Here is a 22125-nt window from a genome sequence, read left to right on the forward strand (position 1 = left end):
TCGAACTCAGAATTTTCTGAGAAAACATGGACACCTAGTGAAAGAAAATGATTACTACAAGACTACAGACAGTTTTATGTCAGAATATCAAACTCTTCTCTGTTCTCTTGTTGAAGCATTAACACAAGTATCAGTATGCATTCACTGAATACATTTCTACAGGGGTCAGGCTGTTAAATCATCTGATTTAACAGAAGCACTTCAAACATACAACATGGAAACTATTTACTGTCTTACTGTTGAAGTTTTGAATCTTTTCAAACCTGAAATTAAAGCCTTATTTTATATTAGCTTTATATGAGCAACAGTGCTGAAAAAGCAACGTCAACCTAAAAGTAAACTGGGGAAAATAAGATTTTTTTAATGTAAAAATAAATCTGACTATGCAATAAAGTAAAAGGAATTGTAAACAGAAAGCTGAAGTTGACTCCAAATGTTTTGCCTGTACAGTATCTCCTGACTAAGGCTGTTTTCACATTCAACCATTTCATACAATTTATCATTCCACTGAATGAAAGGCAGGTTTGCTTTTATAGTTTGACATGTAATCAGTATTCAGATTTAGAATCAACCAAGTATTTTACAGCTTTCTTAATTTTCAAGCAAAACTAAATCAAACTATAGGAGGAACTTTTCACATCTGTAAGCAGCTTGAGGAATAAACCAAAGAACAATAAAGAGGAGGGACTAAAAATACCAATTGTTTTGGAAAAATTATTAACTAATGAATGTGATCTGGAAAAAAAAAAGAAGATAAACTCCAAGGTATGTGTGTGTGCATTATTAAAATCATATCACACTAAAATGAAATCAAAACATTACTTCTTTCAAATTTTATTTAATGTTAATACCATAAATATACAAAACTGAAACTATTTCACATGCGACAAAAGCCAGACAGGAGTGCATTAACTTTTTTTCCTTTTTTACACGTGATTGATATTGAGGATTAAACTTTACAAAATATACAGGTGTCCCTTTTCCCCTCTGAATCTGTCGAATAACACTACCACAGGCCAGAAAACACTGTTTTGTGTCAATAGACTTCAAAAACACACAGTTCTGTACAGCAGAACCAGCTCGCCAAATACATCAAAAAAACTACCCACTGTGGCAAGGCTTCGTAGAACGACTTCAAAAATATAAATACATGGTAATCATGTGGGTGTATGCAGCAGAGTGTTGTAATAACTTAAGGTAAAACTGAAGGGCGCACATCACAAAGCAAGATTTGGAAAAACTTTTCTATGCACATTTGGTAGTTTCTCACAGCTTTTCAGGACATAAAATAACACTTGAGGGAGTTTAATTCTTCCATACCAAATCATTTACACTCACTCTCATAAAACACACACACGTGTTTGCAGAACTTTCTGCAGCCTAGTTGTCGCGTTAACCATGTCATTACAAAAAAGAAAACACACACAGGCAAAATTGCAAACAACTTAAATAAAATAAATAAAAACATGATTTTCACTAACTTTGATGTAAAAACAAGAAATGTGTAACGTATTACAAAAAAACCCCAAACAACTTCAAATAAAAGCAATACTGCCAAGATTTAAGCTTATTATTTCAGGAAGTATCCTTTACTTTCTAGCATTTACTTTTGGGAGTATTTAATGTTTAGCACAGCAGTTATCATTCGTTTATCATGCACATCGTCAGACAATCACGTTCACTACGTGAAGTGCTTCGGCACAACAAAAAAAAGAAAAAAAACAAACGCACATCCACATTTCACCTCAGTGACAGTAGTCTGTACAACTTTAGTGTGAATAAATTAACGTGTGTTGGTGATGGCACTGAGAGTGCATCCAGTTCAGTCCCCTGTTCCTTTAGTATTTACGTTGGGTACACATTTTCTGGAGCCAGTAATTTCCTACAGAGGAAAACCAGTTGAAATGATAGCCACTGTTAGCCTATGTAGTGTACATGTACACAGTTTCAAGTTTTTTTTTTTTCCTTTTTAACATATGTGCAGGTTAGTCTCAAGAAATAAAAAAAAAAATCTCCTGAGAGAAAAGGCATTTCAGTTCTCTCCACGTGTGGTATTTTGTTTCTTTTTGAACAGGAAACAGGACAGCAGGAGCCCAACAACAAGCGGCTCTGAGGTTAATAGCAGCGTTAGTTTTTCAAACAAGTGAGAACAGCTACAAAAATAACTGAGAGAGTCACTTAGTGTGGTAATAAGTAAATGCCATTCATAAATGAAAGGGAACATCGGTTTTTGTTGCATTTTTCCCCACTTTGAATACACAAGGCTGTTTAAGTCGGGACTTGAGTCACTCCCCCCCTCAACCAGCAACATGTGAAGCCTGAAAAAAGGCAATGAAGTTAAAGTGTAGTGTGTGCCAAGCACGCTTGTTGCTGTCATGCTGGATAATCTTAAGCTGCCGAATCAGCCCAAGCAAAAGAGCACACAGAACAGAACTGAGATGTATACCTGGGGGATTGTTCAATTATTATAAGAATATGAATCCATTTTTCCATAATGAGAACGTTATCATCTTGCTACATTTAGCACAGATACAAGACAAAGTGAGCTGTACCTTTAAGTCCTAAATGTCCAAAAAATGGATGAAAGAAAAGCGATTAATGTATCACTGCATCACACTGACATCCAGTTATTCAAAAAATAATAATAAACAAAAACTAAACTATGTGCAAACAGACTCTAACTTCTCATAAGTCTACACTGAATTTATCAGGCAGGAAGCTGTTCGGAGGTCATCACCATCACTAACTATGCAAGAGATGTGACTTCTGCCTGATCTGGGATCAGCTCACAGGGGACAGAAGGATGAGGGGAGCACAGAAGTGGGTAAGTGTGCATGATGACATCACCCCACACACACAGAGCCCACCTTGAGACAGTCACCTGACTGTAAAGCAGATAGGGTGAATTTTGTAGTGTCTGCACTGATGTTAGGCTTTAGGTGAAGATAAACAACTCTAGTAACTAGTCTGTTATTTAACTTCACATTTTAGAAGATAAATGTGCAGGGGAAACATTCATAAATATATTCTGTTGAATCTGAGAGGCAGCAGGACCAGAGCTGAGCGTCTCCATCTTGTTGTGTGTGTTTGGTGGGGTGTGTGAGCGTGTGCGGCCTGTGTGTGTTTTGTTTATGGATGAGGCTTGAAGGCCCCGCGAGCAGCATTGGTCGCAGCATTAGCGGCAGCGTTGGCGGCTGCGGTCTGAACCGTCTTGTTTGACATGACGCCAGTCGCAAACTCCTGCTGAGCCTTCTCAAAACTGGCACCAGTGGTTCGGTACAGCGCATGCACCTGGAAAAGGCAGAAAAGACAATTCAATTCAGTTCAATTATCAGATATTTGTCATGCCGCCTTCTATGAAATGAATCTGAGAGCAACAAAATTATGATAAAAGTATGTTGTGTCTACAATTTTTCATTTTGAGAGTATTTAGATTCTGTGTGTTTTTTTAGAGGCCTTACATTAATGAAAACCTTGATCTAAATAATAAAAAGGGTCTCTTTTCATCTACTGACTGTGCAGGTCTCTACACCTGCTTCTTCTTGAATTCTTGAATACTAAAAATTCAAGAATTTGTAGCATTCTTGAATTGTGGTCACGGGCTCCACAAAATCATTGAGACGGCTGCAGGCCACACTTTGGACAACAACAGTTTGAAATTCCTCGTTTCTTCTCCATGTTTCCTTTTTAAGCCATCAGAGATTCCAAATCACTTTCAATTTAAGCTTTTAAAACATCAGCTGCATGTGTAGAGTCACTTATCTTACCTGGTGGCATTAAGTATGTACTTTTAAGAAGTATTTTTAAGTGATGGAAGTCATGTACTATCCCCATTATGGATAAATTATTAACTTTTTATAAGCTTATACTTTCTGCTCCTTTTCATTAATGAATTCTTTTAGTTGTTCCATGAAGCATTCATATTTATTATTGAATGAATTCAATAAAACGTAAAATGACATGAAAATGGTTTATATCTTTCATTACTACGCTGATATTTTACATGTTACAAACAATACCCTAACCTTTACACAAGTTTCCCTTTCAACAACATGTCAAACATTCTGTAATCCTGTTACCTTTTTAAACATTATGAGCGATCCCACGGACAGCGCAGTGAACAGAGCTGCAATCAGTAACATGATGATACCGACTGGGATGCTGGTGTTCAGACCAGTTAGCGCTGCAATCCAGCCACTGGCAAAACAAAAGCAGAGACAGCATTAAGGTACCAAACAATCACAAAGTGATGGATCCAGTGATAGCACAAGATTTTTACCATGTTCCCCAGCCAGCGATGCCAATCGACTGTAGAACATGGACTCCGAACTGACAAATGTAGACGAAGAAAAAGACGAAGAAGCGGAATGAACTGTCACTCCTGAAATGAGAAGACAAGAGTTGTGAGAAAACGGTGATTGATTTGCATCTACTGCTCCAAAGTTGAGCGACATATTCTGTCCTCTTGCTTACCTGAAGGCCCCATAAAGCGGTCTGTACCAGCAGACGAAGGAACACGGGGTGAAGAGCAGAAACCAGAGCATGGACAGGCCAAAATCCACCCCACGAGAGGCATCCACGATGAACCACGCCAGACAGCCAAACATGTTCACAAAGAGCGTGCCTGCATGAACTGGTACATCACATCGAACAGCTCTGGGTCAAATGTAGCAACAGAGCAAGACCGAAAACTGTCAAGTGATCAAAAATAAATTAAAAGATGTGTCGACTTACACATCCAAAGGTTGTACATGATCTTGACGGTCTTCTGGAACTCAATAGGAATGTCTACGGCAATATCATGATAGAAACACGGACCGACGGGAAACTTTTCTGGTAGTGGAGGCCAGTTGTTCTTGCGGCCTGTATGAGCAAAACAAACAGTGTCTTGATAATTAATCATATTTCATATGAAATATTGTTTATTTTTATGAATGCTAATTCATAGTGAAAGAGTCAGACCAAATCATTTTTGTTAAAAATGTAAAAGAAAAAAAGAGAATTCTAGCTTTTTTCTGAGGAAAATAAAATAATAATAATAATACTTTATTTGTATAGCACCTTTTAAAACAAATGTTATAAAGTGCTTTACATTAAAAAAAATCAATTAAAACATCACAAATGACACAAAACAAAAAAGTATATACCAAATTCATTAAAATACATAACAATGTAAGACAAAATGAAATAAAAATACGAAAAACAAATTCAAATATTAAAAGCCTTATTATAAAAGTAAGTTTTAACTAATGATTGAATTCATCTGTATTCATCTACAACTAAGCTGTGATATAGCACATCTAGAGCAGCTATTAAAACTATAATGAAACAAACCACTCAAGATTTCTGGCATCCAAAGTGAGTCCTCAAGGCCCATTACCATGCATGTATTTATTCTTTCTCCGGATCAACACACCTGAATCAAATGAAGGTCCACTGGCAGACCTCTGCAGAACGTTCACATCTAGAGAAGATAGTTGGACCATTTGAATTTGAATTGGGCCTTGAGAATTGGAGCAGGACCCCCCCACGCATGAGACTCCTATATATTGAGCGTCCGGTAATCTCAGATCTCAGTAGTTAACATTTTGCCAGTTTCAGCCGACAGGTGGATCCCTCATAACAAAACTAATGTTCAAGAAAATGTTCACAAATTCCAGCTTTTAATATCTTGTCAAATAAGTAAAATCTGAGAGGACACATTTCAGGCCTTCTTAAATATATTTTTGATTAATAAAAAATGTATCTCACATTACCTAAAGCTCATTCCCAGTTGACGCTTAGGATTTCTCTTTTCTGTCTAATTAAAACAAGATCTGCTGCATGGTGTGGGAAGAAACAACTAATATTTGACAAGACAAACTTGTCTTGGGGCTTTTCTAAAAGAGGATGATAGCAGTTCTACAACATAAACAATTTTTGCTGCAGCTGGTTCTTATTCAGTATATAGCAACGTATTTTCAAAATAATACAGGTAGCAGCAACACATTAACAGCAACTTTTGTCTCTCTCCATTGTAAATGCTCCAGTTTAAACAAAAGGAAGGGGACGAGTGATAGAAATCTGAATGACCTCCTGCTACTCCGTGGGACTGCAACTCTCTCTCCCGGCGATCAAGCTCTGCAGCTTTCTTTTCCAGCTCCTCCTGCCTTCTCAGCAGCTCTGCCTGAGCACGCGCTTGGTCCTGAGAGAGACATAGAGAAGCCTGTGTGATTCACAACATCTGAAAGCTGTTACAAAGTTACAGCAAAGCAAATATTTACAACATTTCTCATTCGGGTAAATGTTATGTTAGTTTGGAATGGAAAAGGGGTTATGTTAGGAAGCTAATTAGTCACTACAAATAACACATTTCTGTTAGTATTAAACTAGATTCGACAAGGTTCCTTTAACTGAAAGTTATAGATACAAAAAAAGGGGGATTACACCGAGTTCCAAATTATTATGCAAGTTATATTTTCTCAGATTTTCTTAAATAGTCAATGCAAATGATGGTCAGTATAATTTCCAAGTTATGAACTATTACAGTATAAATCAAATTTTACTGAACAAATCTCCCCATGAGAACAGTATTTTTTTTCAAAAATCAAAAACTCATAATGCACTGTTCCAAATGATTATGCACAGCAGATTTTCTAAGCATTTTATGGATTATAAAGAACTGCAAACTGTCATTCTTTGAATGTGCAGCATTAAATGGTCACATGTACTAAAATCAAAAGCTATTTCAATCAAAAACACCTTAACAGACCGAGTTACATGTTAACATAGGATCCCTTCTTTGATATCACCTGCACAATTCTTCCATCCATTGAACTTGTGAGTTTGTGGATAGTTTCTGCTTGAATTTCTTTGCAGGATGTCAGAATATTTTCCCAGAGCTGCTGTTTTGATATAAACTGCATTCCACCCTCAGATCTTCTGCTTGAGGAAACTCCAAAGGTTCTCAATAGGGTTGAGGTCAGAGGAGGATGGTGACCACACCATGAGTTTCTCCCCTTTTATGCCCATAGCAGCCAATGACACAGTGGTATTCCTTGCAGCATGAGATGGTGCATTGTCTTGATGAAGATGATTTTGCTGCTGAAGGTACGGCTCTTCTTTTTGAACCATGAAAGAAAGTGATCAGTCAGAAAGTCCATATACTTTGCTGAGGTCATTTTCAGACCTTCAAGGACTCTGAATTGGCCGACCAATGATTCTCTCTCCATGACTTCAGCCCAAAATGTGACTCCACCTCCTCCTTGCTGACGTCACAGCCGTGTTGGGACGTGGTGGCCATCCACCACCAATCCACTACTACGTCCATCTGGACCATCCAGGGTTGCACAGCAGTCATCAGTGAACGAGTCTGTTTGAAAATTAATCTTCATGTACGGCTGGGCCCACTGCCACCGTTTCTGCTTGTGAACTCTGGTTAGAGGTGGCCGAATAGCAGGTTCATGCAGGATCCTCCACCTTGAGGTTCCAGAGGCATTTTAACAGCTGCTGTCTTAATCTGATGAATTTGTCTAACAGAAACCTTCCTCATTATGCCTTTATCTGTACAAATCCATCTTTGCTTGGAATCAGCCACAAATCTCTTCACAGTATGATAACGCTTCAGTTTTTGTTAAATATCTAATGTTTTCATATCTTGTCATACAGCACTACACTATCTGATGATTTTTGTCAGCAGAGAGATTCTTTCTCTTTCCCATATTGCTTGAAACCTGTGGCCTGCTTAATAATGTGGAACATCCTTCTTAAGTAGATTTCCTTTAATTGAGCTCACCAGGCAAACTAATCAACCAGCTCTCTGAAATTAATTATAGTGATTCAAAGAGCCCTGACACACAATACCATCTATAAATTTAATAGCACAACAAAAAAAATTATCTTTATGACACTTAAATCCAATTTGCATAATTATTTGGAACACGGTGTAGATGAATCTACGCCAGATCAGCTCTATGAAAAAATTAACACATCAGAATTAAAGACGGTACCTCGTTACGTTGCGGCTGGGTCATCAGAAAACACAAGAACAATGAAGAACAAAAAGAAAAATGAACCAAAGGAACAGATAGAGTTTCTGTTGAGAGATAAGTTCTTTAAGCGATTTTACAGTTGCACATGTTGGATAAATTATGACAAAGTTATTAATGTAATAGGTTATTGTTTATATGAGATTTTCTAAACCTTAAAAACTACAGAGAACAATATGGGTTTTTTAATTGCACAAAAGAAAATCAAGACGGCGAAAGCCCTCCACAATATTTGGGAACCATAGATAGAGGATAAAAAAACCTTAAAGTAAATTGGCTTGGCATAATGTCATATGTTTAGAAAATGGCTGCTAATATTATAACCCTACTCACTTCTAAATCAGAGAAATATTTAAAACGTATATAATAACCGTAACTGTGACACAAGATCATGTTGACACCACACAACGAAGAGGATTATATGGGAGGATGAAAAATAAAAATCTCCAAAACGATTAGAAGATTCAAAGAGTATCTGCTTTGGGTCAGTAACTATTTCTTTCGAGGCTTTTAAATACATTTTTCTAAGGGTTTCAAAAAATAGTGGAGAGTTCTGTATGTTGTTAGTTTAGTGTTCATAAATAGCTGCGGTTCAGAACATAACAGTCATGATGGTGGTGTAAGTTTCACCTGAGTCTGGTGCTGTGAATAAGCTGGCGGCTCTTCTGTAGGTTTCATGATGGCAGGTTGTGTGTTCTGGGACGGGGCGGGTGTCGGTTTGGGCGCATTTCCAGGTGCTGCCTGCAGATCAGCAAAGGACGTCTACATTGTTACTCGTGCAACCAAACTTTACTGGGGTTATTTTTACACTCTGAAAGTTACAGCATGGAAGACAGGACAGTGGATAAAACTAGGTCACACTAAAATACACGCACACACACACTCTCACAATCTGAAGCTAACCGTTCTAGCGTCTGTGAAGGGGTTATATTCCTCCAGACCGCCAGGAGGGGTCGACCGTGTCACCTGGGTCACCGAAGGATCCTACAAGGTATGAAAGTTCATACAGGAGTTTAGGGAGGGAAATCTACAACTACAAATCAGTTATACACAGTTTTGTCACTCAGCTTGTATAGAAACTGGAACAAATTACTTGTTCATTCATTCATTTACCAGATTCTGCTTTTCTTAAAGTGGTTTCACAAAAGCAAACTTTAAATTAGATTAGGATGCGCTAGACATAATCTTTTTGAGGTTGTGTGACAAAAAAAATTCCACATTCAGAGATTATTTTTTCCATTAATTTGCTAAAAAAGTTCAGTTCTTTTCTGTTCTTTAATAGCAAGATCAGAAAAAAGTGAAACTATATCGAGTCAAAAGATTTCATTTTGTTGACGCCAGTAATGAGGTACTTGGGATTAACAACTCTTTGCTAACCCAGTTCATGACATAAAAAAATTATTTCACAGGCACCTTCAACACTAATAAGCAGTGAAAAAAAGTATATAGTAAACACTTGTTTAGGTGAGCAGCTGGGCAGAAAAACCAACAGTTTCATGAGGTAGGCCCCAGTTAATTACTCAAAATAAATGTATATGTATATTGGTATGTTTCTGTTGCTGTTTGGGCTCAAAATGCTTGATTGGCTATTATACTTTTGGTTGGGTCATCTTCTCGAAAACACCTTTGTATTTGCCATTGTGGGCTTGATATGATACATTTGTTTCATATACATCAAAATTAGCTGCTTTTCTTAAAAATGTATTACTTGATGGTTTCAGGAAAATATATTCCAAAGAAAATATACATACTTTAACATACGTGCACATGCTCTATTCGCCTGTGCAGGATTTAGATTTCATCAAATGCTAGAATTAACTTTCAGAATCTTACAATTATTAGTGCAAACTGAAAATCTTTCCGTTTCAATTCAAAATATTCTCAGTTGCTGTTTTTAATTTTTTTTTTCTGTTTTTAGCTTAATCTAAAACTAATCTTAAACTAACATTTGCTTGGACTCACTAAAGATGGATTATTGTTCAATGAGTATTTGTCATCTAAAACCTGTCTGAAGTTAAACATTAATTTTTGATTCACAAGTTTTTACAGATTTCAAAGTGTATTGAGATGCACATTAGCCTCAAGTATCATCTTTTAAAACACTGCAACTCACTTCTTCTGTACACATATTATTGATTTCATTTAAGCTTTTAATCCTCATCCAGACAATCGTTTGTTATGACCAACTTAAAACAGCTTGTTGCGTTTAAATGGGATATAGAAAATATTAAAAACACCAAAATAAATCCGAACAATCAAAGCATGGAAGCCTGAGTGAAGTCATCTCGTTTATAAAATCTCTTACAATTAATAATTGCATCTGTGCTATTGCCTGACGTCTCAGTTATCAAGGCCTGCATCCTAGCGACAGCTGTAAATAAAACAAATACTGACAGTCACGTTAAACTTTAATATAGATATAAAAAAATAAAAATAAAAAAAACAGTAAGATTTGTACTAACGAAGAGGCTTTATGCAATGTTTACAGGCGATGGTGAAAGCTAGTATTATCCAACTAGCACACATTTACAAGTTTTTACAGTATTAACAGCAACGTTTCCATGAATAATCTGAGACATAATTGTTTGTAAATCATCTTAAACCACTACATTCAAAATAAATGACAATATATAGCATTTTCAACTCCCAGAGGAGCTTCTCCATTAGGCTGTCAAGCTATTAGCCTGGATGCTACAGTAAGAATGTCGGCTCAATGGGAAGTAACGGTTTTTGTTAGCCGACCATGCTAGCATCGTTAGCTACCTGAAAGGGATTGCTGAAATCCGGGTCTGCGAACGGATTACTGTCAAAATCAGACATTGTGTCGCCTTTCTAATTACTGCCTCCTTTCAAATAAGAAACCACTAATTCTCCGGAAAAGGTCTAGTCCTCGAATCTGACTGCCTGTTTTTGATGGTAGCAGCCCCCTTTGCCTCCTCCTGCAGATGGAGAGCTCTCGCTTAGCAAGTTAGCCAATAGCAGAAAAATGGCAGCAGCTGAGAGGATGCTGATAGCGTCAGAGTCAGACAGCATCACAATAGCTGGACTACCTGGGCAGGTACAGCACATGGGGACCCACGGGTACAAATTTACAAATATATATACTTATACATAACTTTGTATTCTACCCATCTATATCATACATACATTCACAAACACACCTACTATAATCAAATTCTATGAAATAATTTAGTTTTCTTTAAAAATCGAATAACTATTTGTATATGTTTACTCCACAAATTCTTCCTCAAAATATCTAATAAATTAACCTTTTCCTTAATACATTCAAACTCTCTCCTCATATATCTTCTCTATTTTTCATTTTTATGACATTCTAATATAACATGTTCTATTGTTTCATATTTTCCACAGTAATCACATTTGTCATTAGTATGCTTTTGTATTTCAAAAAGTATAATTAAGTCCTGTATGTCCAAATCTTAACCTTGTTATCACTCTTTCCTCCTTTCTATTTCTTCTTTCTCCTACCATTTTCTGAATTTTATAAAACCATCTTCCTGATTTTTCTTCATCCCACCCTTTTTGCCATTCTTTCATCAGTTTTTCTTTAACAATACTCTTTCTCTCAGATTTACTTGTTTTAACTGTAAAAGTAATAGGATTTTAAATTGTGCTCTTTGCCATTTTATCTGCCCTCTCATTTCCTTCTACTACAACTACTACTACTATCAAACCCATATTTTGTATTCTGAGTAATGTATGACATATTTCTAGTGAAATGTCCATTCTACTATCTGATTGATTATATTTTAAACTTAATAATGCAGATCTTGAATCTGAACAAATTGTTGTTTTTAATGGTTTTATGTCTTCTACCCATTGTAAAGCTAATAATATTGCCAACATTTCTGTTTAACGTTTTGTTTTCTGACATTGAAAAAATCTTATACAGAACTGATAACACACCTGCACTTCATTAGACAATACCATGAGAAAACGGGTCAAACCAATAAAAATAAATAAATCTAAATAAAGAAACAAGAATAACAATACTAATGTAATTTACACACTCATCTACATAATTAAATGGTCTGTAAAATAAGACATTTAATAAAGGGTAACTCAACAAACATTGCTTGTTTCTAAAGAAAACAACACAGCAATACAAGAATGAAAACCCTTCACTTGGTTGCACCCAGTGATGCAATCAGTGACATCATTCACCCATTTAAACAGGAAATGCTGGGCCCACCCCTCCTTTATACCAGTAGCATTTAAGGACAAACAATGGTGAGTTTAAAAGAAACAAACAAATAATATACCAGAAATGTACCTTGGCACAAAATAAACATTCATGTTTATCTAATGATTTAGTAGTGTTAACTTAAAAAATAAATAAAATAAACACACACAAAAAAAACCACATGCTTGGATGGAAACTGCTAAATAATGATTCTACAAACAAACCTGGGATTGTGAGTGAAGCAAAGTTATGACAGTAATGTTTAAATTAAGGATTTATGACCAACTATAGAAAGATGAAATAAATCAGAGATATATTTAAGGAACCAGTGGAAAATAAACATAAACTTAAACCATTTTGTCACAATCCTTATGAACATATTTGGCTTTTTAGGCAAATCTTTGCCTCCAGCCTAATGGCTTCAGACATAACTGCATCCAATCCTGTGGCTTTTCTGTTTTTTTAGTGAACCAACAACTTTTACTTGTACTAAATAAAACCTATCTGAAACTGCAAGCCCTAGTTGACGTAAAAATAAAAGCATAGCTTATAAAACACCTTGATCAGATACTATGGATTTGTTTTAATCAATCAATCAATCAATCAAATTTTATTTGTATAGCACATTTCAGCAGCAAGACATTTCAAAGTGCTTTACATCATTACAAACACAGAAACACAATGCAATATAGAATCAATAATCAAAACAAAGCATTAAGTCAAGTTCCATCCATAAATTTGTAATTGATTATGTTTCAAATACAATTCTAAACAGGTGGGTTTTTAGTTGAGATTTAAAAGAAGTCAGTGTTTCAGCTGTTTTACAGTTTTCTGGAAGTTTGTTCCAAATTTGTGGTGCATAGATGCTGAAAGCTGCTTCTCCTCGTTTGGTTCTGGTTCTGGGGATGCAGAGCAGAACCAGAACCGGAAGACCTGAGAGGTCTGGAAGGTTCATACAACAACAGCAGTTCTTTAATGTATTGTGGTGCTAAGCCGTTCAGTGATTTCTAAACTAACAACAGTATTTTAAAGTCTATTCTTTGAGCTACAGGGAGCCAGTGTAGGGACTTTAAAACTGGTGTTATGTACTCTATCTTCCTGGTTTTAGTGAGAACGCGAGCAGCAGCATTCTGGATCAGCTGCAGCTGTTTGATTGATTTGTTGGACAGACCTGTGAAGACGCTGTTGCAATAATCAATACGACTGAAGATGAATGCATGGATGAGTTTCTCTATATCTTGCTGAGACATTAGTCCTTTAATCCTGGAAATGTTCTTCAGGTGATAGAAGGCCGACTTTGTAACTGTCTTTATGTGGCTCTGGAGGTTCAGGTCAGAGTCCATCACTACTCCCAGGTTTCGGGCCTGATCGCTGGTTTTCAGTTGTAATAACTGAAGCTGTGCATTGACTCTAGATCGTTCCTCTTTAGGTCCAAAAATAATAACTTCAGTTTTGTTTCTGTTCAACTGGAGAAAGTTTTGGCACATCCACACATTTATCTGTTCTAAGCATCTGTTCAGTGATTGGATGGGCTCTGAGTCACCTGGTGACATTGTAATGTAGAGCTGTGTGTCATCTGCATAGTTATGGTAGCTAATATTATTTCCTGTTATAACCTGAGCTAGTGGGAGCATATAAATATTGAATAAAAGGGGCCCTAGGATTGAACCTTGGGGTACCCCACATGTGACCTTTGACCTCTTTGATGAAAAGTTCTCTATTGAAACAAAGAAATCCCTGTTCTTTATGTAGGATTTAAACCAGTTAAGCACTGGACCGGAGAGTCCGACCCAACTCTCCAGTCGATTCAGTAATATGTCATGGTCAACAGTGTCAAAAGCTGCACTGAGGTCCAACAGAACCAGCACTGTGGTTCTCCCACAGTCTGTATTTATATGGATGTCATTGAACACTTTTACGAGGGCGGTCTCTGTGCTGTGGTGAGCACGAAAACCAGACTGGAAGGAGTCAAAGAGGTTAGTTATTGTTAGGAAGCTAGTTACTTGTTTACACACAGCTTTTTCAATAACTTTGCTGATGAATGGGAGGTTGGAGATCGGCCTGTAATTCTGCATTAGTGATTTGTCCAGATTGTTCTTTTTTATAAGTGGTTTGATTACTGCTGTTTTCAGAGCCTGGGGGAAAACGCCTGATGAGAGCGATGAGTTTACTATTTGGATCAGATCAGCAGCAATAACAGGCAGGACTTTCTTAAAGAAATTTGTGGGTAAAACATCCAGACAGCAGGAACTGGAGCTTAGTTGACTTATAATTTCCTCTAAGGTTTTAAAATTAAGTAGTTGAAATTGGGTCATTTTTCCTGTATTTGTTTTGTTTGGGCACAGCATTGGTACTGACTTTATAGTGGATGTACAGATTAATCCTCTGATTTTTTGAATTTTCTCTGAAAAGAAGCTGGAAAACTGGTTGCAGGCGGCAATACATTGGAATTCAGGTGGTAACGTCACAGGAGGGTTTGTGATTCTGTCAACTGTTGCAAATAAAGCTCGAGCATTGTTAATGTTTTTGTTTATGACATCTGCAAAGAAAGCCTCTCTTGCATGTTTTAGTGTTAAATGATAGTTACGTAGTCTTTCCTTATATATGTCACAATGAACGTGGAGTTGAGTTTTACGCCATTTTCGTTCTGCCCTACGGCAGAGTTGTCTTGCCGATCTAACTGTTTGTGCATTCCTCCATGGAGATTTCTTTTTACCAGACACAACCTTCATTTTAACTGGGGCAATGGAATCAATAATATCTGAAACTTTAGACTGAAAATCATTTACCAACTTATCTACATCATTACAACTTAAGGGTGAGGAAGAAGAGTAGATTTGATTAAAAGTTTCTGCTGTGTTTTCAGTGAGAGAACGTTTTGTGATGGTTGCTGTTTGTCCAAGTGGGTTAAAAGATAAAGAACTTTCAAAAATAACAGCGAAGTGATCTGACAGGGCGACATCAGTTACAGAGACATTGGAAATATTCACACCCTTACTGATAACCAGGTCCAGTGTGTGTCCTTGAGTGTGTGTTGCTTGTTTGACATGTTGTGTTAGACCAAAAGTCTCTAAAACATTAGCAAGCTTTTTTGCCCCTCTGTCTTGGGGGTTGTCAACATGAATGTTGATTTAATGTTAAATTAGGAATCATAACTTCATGTATATCTGTTTTGGGGTTTTAAAGCAACAATTTAACAACTAAATAGCAAACACACTTTCTTGAGTACAACAAAGCTTTTGCATTTCTTCCTATTTTCATTTTCTAAATTAAGAAAAATAGCAGATCATATGCCCTTTATTTGCCCATTTCTCTATTCTTGATCAAATAAGTCTTTTTGGATAGACTAAAGAGACAAAGTTTGCAGAAACCTCTAACTAACTGTAAATTTGTGTTTTTATTAATTTATTTTTTTACATTTATTAAATTGTTCTATAGAGCTCCATCTCAGTAACTTTAATATCTAAAGCTGCTTTGAAGTATGACTGGACAAAAAAAAAGACAATATTTAAATTCTTAAAAAATGGCTAAAAGATAACATTTTAAATTGTACCTGGAAAATTGCTACACTACTTAAAAATGGAATTGTTTGTCCACTTTTTCTGTGCCCATTTAGTAAATTTTCTAAATTGCTTAGAGTCGTATTCTACTGTCATCTCCTCTTTTTAATGATAGTGATGATTATGCTAATGATGATGATAATGATGAGGACGGTGATATATGAAAATGTCAGCAGCTCATTTCCTTACACATGAGTGAACTGAAGAAACAACCAGACTGTATTTTCAAATTTAAAGAATATTCTCTCTTTGATGCAGTTCCTTAATATCTTCTGGAAATCCAGTTAACCCGCTTATCAGTGAAACAAGTTGTCACACCCATCTTTTAGAAATCCTGTGAGCTTTCCCTCAATGTCTTCAAGATTTTGCAAGTTGCCACAAATGCCCACTTGGGGGAGCTACAATCCAATTGGTCTCTTCAGCCAATTTTACAAAATCCCTCCTCATTTGCCATCAATTTATTTTCATTCAAACGAAGGGTGACCATGTGAAGAACATCAGATCAGTTGACAGCCTGTAAATGTGATTTAAACATTTAAGCACCATTTACCCAGATTAAGTTCCAATTGAAGAACAAATGCTATTAGGGTGGAAATCTTACAGTATGAGATTAAACAATTCCCGTTCTCTGCTGGAATGCTGTTGCTCATTTTTAAGCAAAGGCACCATGTTGTTCTGTTTTATAGCAGCCCATCACAACATGCCTTTAAATGTAGCATGCTCCATTTTAGTTAATCACCTACCTTTGCACCCTGCTAAGGTTCTGTTTCATATAGTGTCCATGTATTATGTTTTGCCTTGATGGACTCTGGATGAATCAAACTGTGCCTTTATTGCAATTCACCTGCAGTCCACAGACTAACTCACACAAACACACGCCCCCCCCCACACACGCATCCAAACAGAGAGAAAATGAGCATCGGTTCCTTCCCTAATCTTGTATTAATGGACCCAATCACAGACTCTATGAATAATCAATGGCCAGTGGTCTGCGACCGCAGTGCTGAAACCTTGAGTGAAACTGAATTTTCCTAATAGGACACACACACACGCACCTTGAGCCACTAATAAGCTCTGTGCTGTGGGTTGAATTTACGTCACATGGTTTGTTTGCTGCAAAATGTGAAAGATAAACACGCCATGCCAGGCTATGGCAATGTGTGCATGCATCTACTGTATATAGAACAGTGTGAAAAATAATTATCTTTTTCTCCTCCCTTTCTAGTGGTGCTCTCCACAGATGACACTGTGTGGAAACAACCGCTTTGGTTAATAGCTGCTACATTAGTCTCTTAACCAGCTGGTCATGGCCATTTAGAAATGTTCATTAGGTTGCAGGCTGCAGCGATAGTTGTGCTTCTTTGCTCCCTTGCTGCCAACTGAAAAGAGGAATGAAGGCGAGAGCAGAAAGTGAGGCAGAACAGAGGAAAACCAGAATCACGGTGCATCGCAAATGTATTCACACCCAATTTTTTTAGGTTCTGCTAATTGCTGGGTTTATATGTGATTGACCATCAAAAGTGTGAGGGAGATGCTAGTTTTCAAAATGTTTTACAAATAAAAAACTGAAACACGTGGCTTGAAAATGAGTCTTAAACTCAGATTAGTTTAGGAATGTCTTTGAACATCAGTTGTCTTTCCAATCAGATTTAGGTCTGGACTTTGACTTGGCCATTCTAGTGCATGAATGAGGTGAACCATTCTAATGAAGGTCTGGTTGTATGTTGGGTGTTGTCCTGCTAGAAAATGAGTCTACAACTTTTAATACAATTTTCTTCCAATGTTGCCTCTGTGTTTAGTTAAATCCACCTTCTTATTAACTGATCAATATCATTCTCACTGCATGATGCTGCCACCACCATGGTTCATCATTGTGATGGTGTATTCAAGATGTTTGCTTTTTTACCACATTGTGTGTTCTCATCTGCATCTTTTTTCACATATTTTCTATATGCTTTAAATGACTTATGATAAAATTCCAGTAGGACTTTTTTTGTCTTTCTTATTATAATTCAACAATCCTGCATAATTTATAATTATTTTACCAGATTTATGAGCTGCATGATGGGTTGTTGTCCTGTTGGAAGATTGTCCCACATGAGCTGTGCTAAAGCAGCATCTCTTTTCCAGAGTTGCCGTGGATATTGAAACGGGTTCTCTTAATAACAGTGTCCTTCTCCGGCTTGTCAGTTTATGTGCCATGTTTTAGTTTGCCGCACTCTTTAGATAATGGAGTGAACAATGCTTAGATCGTTTTATAACCTAATCCCGTGGACTACTAATCAGGTGACATTGGACGGCAGTTGGTTATTTGGTTTTTCAAAGTAAAATATGGCTGAAAACATTTTCACACCTAACATTATACATGGTATGTATAAGTAAAAATTTAAAACCATGTACTATTTTTCTTTCACTGCACAATTATGCACAATTTTTTTTGTTGGTCTAATAAATAAAATCCTGAGAAAATATGAGAAATGTTGTGGTTTTGGCATAACAAAATAGCATGTTTCAGGGGTGTGAAAACTTTTTCAATTTACTGTTAGATGCAGCAACCAAATGTGAAAAGTCACACATGCAATAATTACCACATTGCCCTAGATAAGAACCTTGTGTGTAATTAGATCTCATTAAGGTCTATGAGTGTTATTTTAGGGCACTGAAAGGCTCGATGAGCAGCACTTGATATTATGGGTTATTAATGCTGCAACATCTGGTGTCATTCTGGCACTAGTCTGACTGCGCTTGCTGGAAAATTCAGTATGCAACTCATTCTGTGGTGGTAAGATACAATCCAGCATTTTCGTGTCACTTTCTTACATGAAATACAGATATATATAAAATGTTGGTTTGTGAAACTGCATAGCTCAATATGTGTTGTGTGTTTGCACGCAAGATTGTTTGCGCTGATGACCAGTCAGAACACATTACACACGCTGCCGAGGGAAGCAGCCCTCTGTCGGTGGAAAAGCAATTGATTCTCCATTTCCATATTAATGAGCAGATTTGTTAAGAGCCTGCAGGAGAGGAAGAAAATAACTGCGTCTTCATAGGGCACGACATTTATAAATAAAGCTGATGCAGAGAAAAAATGGAAATTAAACCTTTTAGTTTAATAAATTTGAGGCGTCCGCAGCAAAGCGAGCGATTTGCATTTCCATTTGTGGCCAAATAATGAGAGTGCGGGGCCATCATGAGCCTGCTCGTGCTGCTTTTGGGTCTCAGGCAGTCAGGCAATCACTCCAGCGTGCAGCCTGCCACCTCAGTGTCATTAGCTGGGGCCGGTTGCTTCTGCTTCTCAGCTTTCTGAGATTATGTAGAGAACCAGAGATTCTTATTGTCACTTTGAAAGAGGAATAGGCTTGGGTTGACAGCAAAATCCACCAACTTAGATGTGTCTATCTTTTTCTCCAGCTATTCAACTTCTTTCATACATGAGGATGTCACTTTAAATTTTGTTGTTGTGGTTGTTGTGCTAAAACAATGTGTCAGAAACCTTGTTTCTCTCATAAACACTTGCTCTCGGATGCACATGTATGGACACGCCCACACACTCACACACACACAAAGCATCACTGATTGAATTTATTGGGGAATGGATGTTGACTAGACCACTCCAAGTGGGCTAGATTGTTGTTGTTCCCAGATTGACAGACAGACCCAGAGTGGCTGATTGAAAGTGCCTTTTAGCTTGCTCTCACTGTATATTTGATTTGGCAAAATGGAAGGGGAGTCCAGTCTTTTCCCAGGATGCAAACACAAGCCCTTGTGTTTGTGTGGGGAGCGTTTTGTGTGTTTTCTGTGCATGGTGACTTGTGGAGGCTTTCGTAAATACTGCATAAAACGTACCCTTTCAGGTATTAATTGAATAATGCAGCACTTCTGTCGTCAGCCATGAAGTGGGCCACTTTTGCTGCGGCCCGCTCCGCTCTCCTTGCCTGCGAATTGACTTGATTTATCCGTGTTGTTCCAGCCAATGGATGCCATTTGTTCCAAATATTTGACATAAACATGCAAAGAGCAGAGGCGTGCACTCATAAAATCAGCTTCTGGACCGTTGTTTTACAACCCAAAGAGGCCAACGGGGGGTGCTAAGCCTTTTTAAATCATGTGAGGCTCTCGCTGAGCCAACAGCATGTTAAACTTCTCTGTTAAGCAGTGATGTAGTGAAAAGGAACAAGTGCTGCTATAAAGAAAAAGCAGAGAGGGACAAGAGGATGAAGGGAGAGTGGAAAAAGGAAAAGAAGTGTGGAGGAGGGAGTGCAGTCGTAAGAGAGATGTGCAGTGTGGTGCTAAATATGCCTAGTTATTTTCTATGCCTTTAATGGGACACATCTCATTGGGTGCCTTATGTCTGCTTCCAAACTGTAAAAGATGTTTAGCCTCGCACCTGCTGGAAATTCCCAGTAATAATGATAAGAGCAGCAGATTGAGTCCTTTCTGAATCTAACTCAGAATTAATGCCCAGGGTCCCCAAACAGTGTGGAAAAGTAATGTACTTTGAGCCAAGCTGAAATCTGGCTTGGCTCAAATTATTGTTTTTTTTTCCAGACTTTAATTATTTTTCCCTGTTTCATTGCCGGAAAAATATGAAATGTCAAACTTTTATGCCGGTTTTATAAAAAGAAGATGCACACACTTACCATGAGGCCATTTTTGCCATCATATTCCAGGTTCAGGATTTGAATTGTATTGAGTTTACTTATGTAGCACCATTTTACAACAAATATTGTTGCAAGTCAGTTCAATCCAATCATTCAGATTCAAATTCAGTTACATACATTCCATAGTTATAAAAAAATTACAAAAAATACAAATGTTTCTGAGCTACTGATGATGTGAACTCTACGTCCTTCAGACATTTAACTGCGTTCAACTTTTTCCACAAATCTTCTCTTTGGTTGACTTTTCTTGCTATTTTGTTACTTTTTATTTAAGTAAATGATTAGCAAACGTGCCGTAGTGTCATTAATCATAAACTCTTGATTATACTGTTTTATTTTTCTGTATAATTATTGACTAAAAACCCAATAATTTTAGCTGATGCTCAGTAAATCATAAATCTGAAAATTATACAGAATCTTCTCACTTCTTTAAATGCACAATTTAATTGTTTCATTGGAAAGATGAGGAATCCATCCTTCAGAGAGAATTTTTGATATGTGTCTGATTATTTACTCTATATCCACCCATCAGTCTGTCCATCCGTCTCTCCTACTATCTGCTTGCCTGTCCGTCCATTCATAATTTTTTACAGTCTGTGGTTCAGGCTATGTTTAGTGATGAACTCTGTGGAAAGCATGCCTTGAACTCATCTTTGATTTGAAAAAATTAACCAAAAATTTGATTCAGGAGTTCAATTTGCATTGTAAAGTTACATGAAAATAATAATAAATGATCAATATTTAATTCAAGTGTTTGCATATGTAGAAATTACGCTCATGGTTTGTTTATGGTGTGTCGTGTTTATGGATTTGACGCTGCAGTCTCTGCAATCGCCTTTCAACTGCGCTGAGGTTCAATTTGCTGATGTAGCACCTCTCCAGTTTTCAGCAGGCTAATATTTGCCAAACATCAGCTATCTGTTTTAATTATCCAAGTGTTTATGTTTGTCTTAGTATATCAATAATCATAAACAAAGCCATAAGTCTGTTTTTTCTTTCACCTCTCCTTTGGCATGTAGCTAACAATATCTCCATTCTGCCTTGCAGACAAGTCTACCCAGAGTTTAAAAAAAAAAATTAATTCCAGTCCCAATTTAAGTCAAGCAATGCCCTCACATGCAGTATATATAACTGCACACATAAATTCAGCCACACTGCCCGGCTCGAGGCTTGACTGAACGTGCGCTCTCCTATTACAGACAGTAATTACCGTCAGTCACCCTGTGTGTCCATAACAAGCCGGCATAATGCCCTAATCAGGCCTGGATTAATCTAACTCTCTCTCTAATCACGCTAAAAGTGATTTATATTGTTTTTCCTGTTCGGAACAAATGAAATCTGTAGCCCAAATTAATACTGGCTTTTCATCACTGGGAAGCTAAAAAGCCAGTAACCATCACATTCTTGTCATTAAGGCTGCATCTGTGGAGACACTCACACACACCCGTGCACACGTATGTAATAGAAAAAAAATGTAATGTAATATTCCATTAACTGAGTAAACTAACAACATCAGTCTTCTGCTAAAAGGCTTTCAGACCAAGCAAATGGGGTCATCAGAGGAAGAATTAAAGTTTTATTGCTATTGTTTGACTTAATAATTACAATAAAAAACATGACTATTCAGTACTCAGATTTTATATAACGGTTTAACTTTAAAAAGCACTGAG

The 22125-nt window shown here is 37.0% G+C and overlaps 1 protein-coding gene across 4 annotated transcripts; it reads right to left on the bottom strand.

The window, feature by feature from the left end:
• Positions 1-818: 818 nt before the first annotated feature.
• LOC114155000 (secretory carrier-associated membrane protein 1-like) lies at positions 819-11026 on the bottom strand. Of its 4 annotated transcripts, none has more exons than XM_028034576.1 (10): positions 10791-11026; positions 8931-9011; positions 8658-8768; positions 7989-8003; positions 6076-6184; positions 4735-4863; positions 4474-4633; positions 4280-4381; positions 4080-4197; positions 819-3291 (listed from the first exon to the last, which is right to left on the bottom strand). In XM_028034576.1, the coding sequence occupies exons 1-10, from the start codon at positions 10845-10847 to the stop codon at positions 3130-3132; spliced, it is 1044 nt and encodes a 347-aa protein (XP_027890377.1). In that variant the 5' UTR covers positions 10848-11026; the 3' UTR covers positions 819-3129. The 4 variants fall into 4 exon arrangements, with proteins under 4 accessions (XP_027890377.1, XP_027890376.1, XP_027890380.1 ...); XM_028034575.1 differs by having other exon boundaries at positions 6073-6184; positions 10791-11023; XM_028034579.1 differs by lacking the exon at positions 7989-8003 and having other exon boundaries at positions 10791-11025.
• Positions 11027-22125: the final 11099 nt, after the last annotated feature.

This window comes from Xiphophorus couchianus, chromosome 12 (assembly GCF_001444195.1).
Source record: "Xiphophorus couchianus chromosome 12, X_couchianus-1.0, whole genome shotgun sequence".
NCBI lineage: Eukaryota > Metazoa > Chordata > Actinopteri > Cyprinodontiformes > Poeciliidae > Xiphophorus > Xiphophorus couchianus.

What these genes read in the sequence shown, in the direction of transcription:
- LOC114155000 (XM_028034575.1), bottom strand. Translation starts at nt 10,847, where the DNA reads ATGTCTGATTTTGACAGTAATCCGTTCGCAGACCCGGATTTCAGCAAT. An exon ending in ATTTCAGCAATCCCTTTCAG is followed by an intron (nt 9,012 to 10,790) that starts GTAGCTAACGAT and finishes CATACCTTGTAG; the next exon opens with GATCCTTCGGTGACCCAGGT. An exon ending in GTCCCACGGAGTAGCAGGAG is followed by an intron (nt 4,864 to 6,072) that starts GTCATTCAGATT and finishes TTGCTCATACAG; the next exon opens with GCCGCAAGAACAACTGGCCT.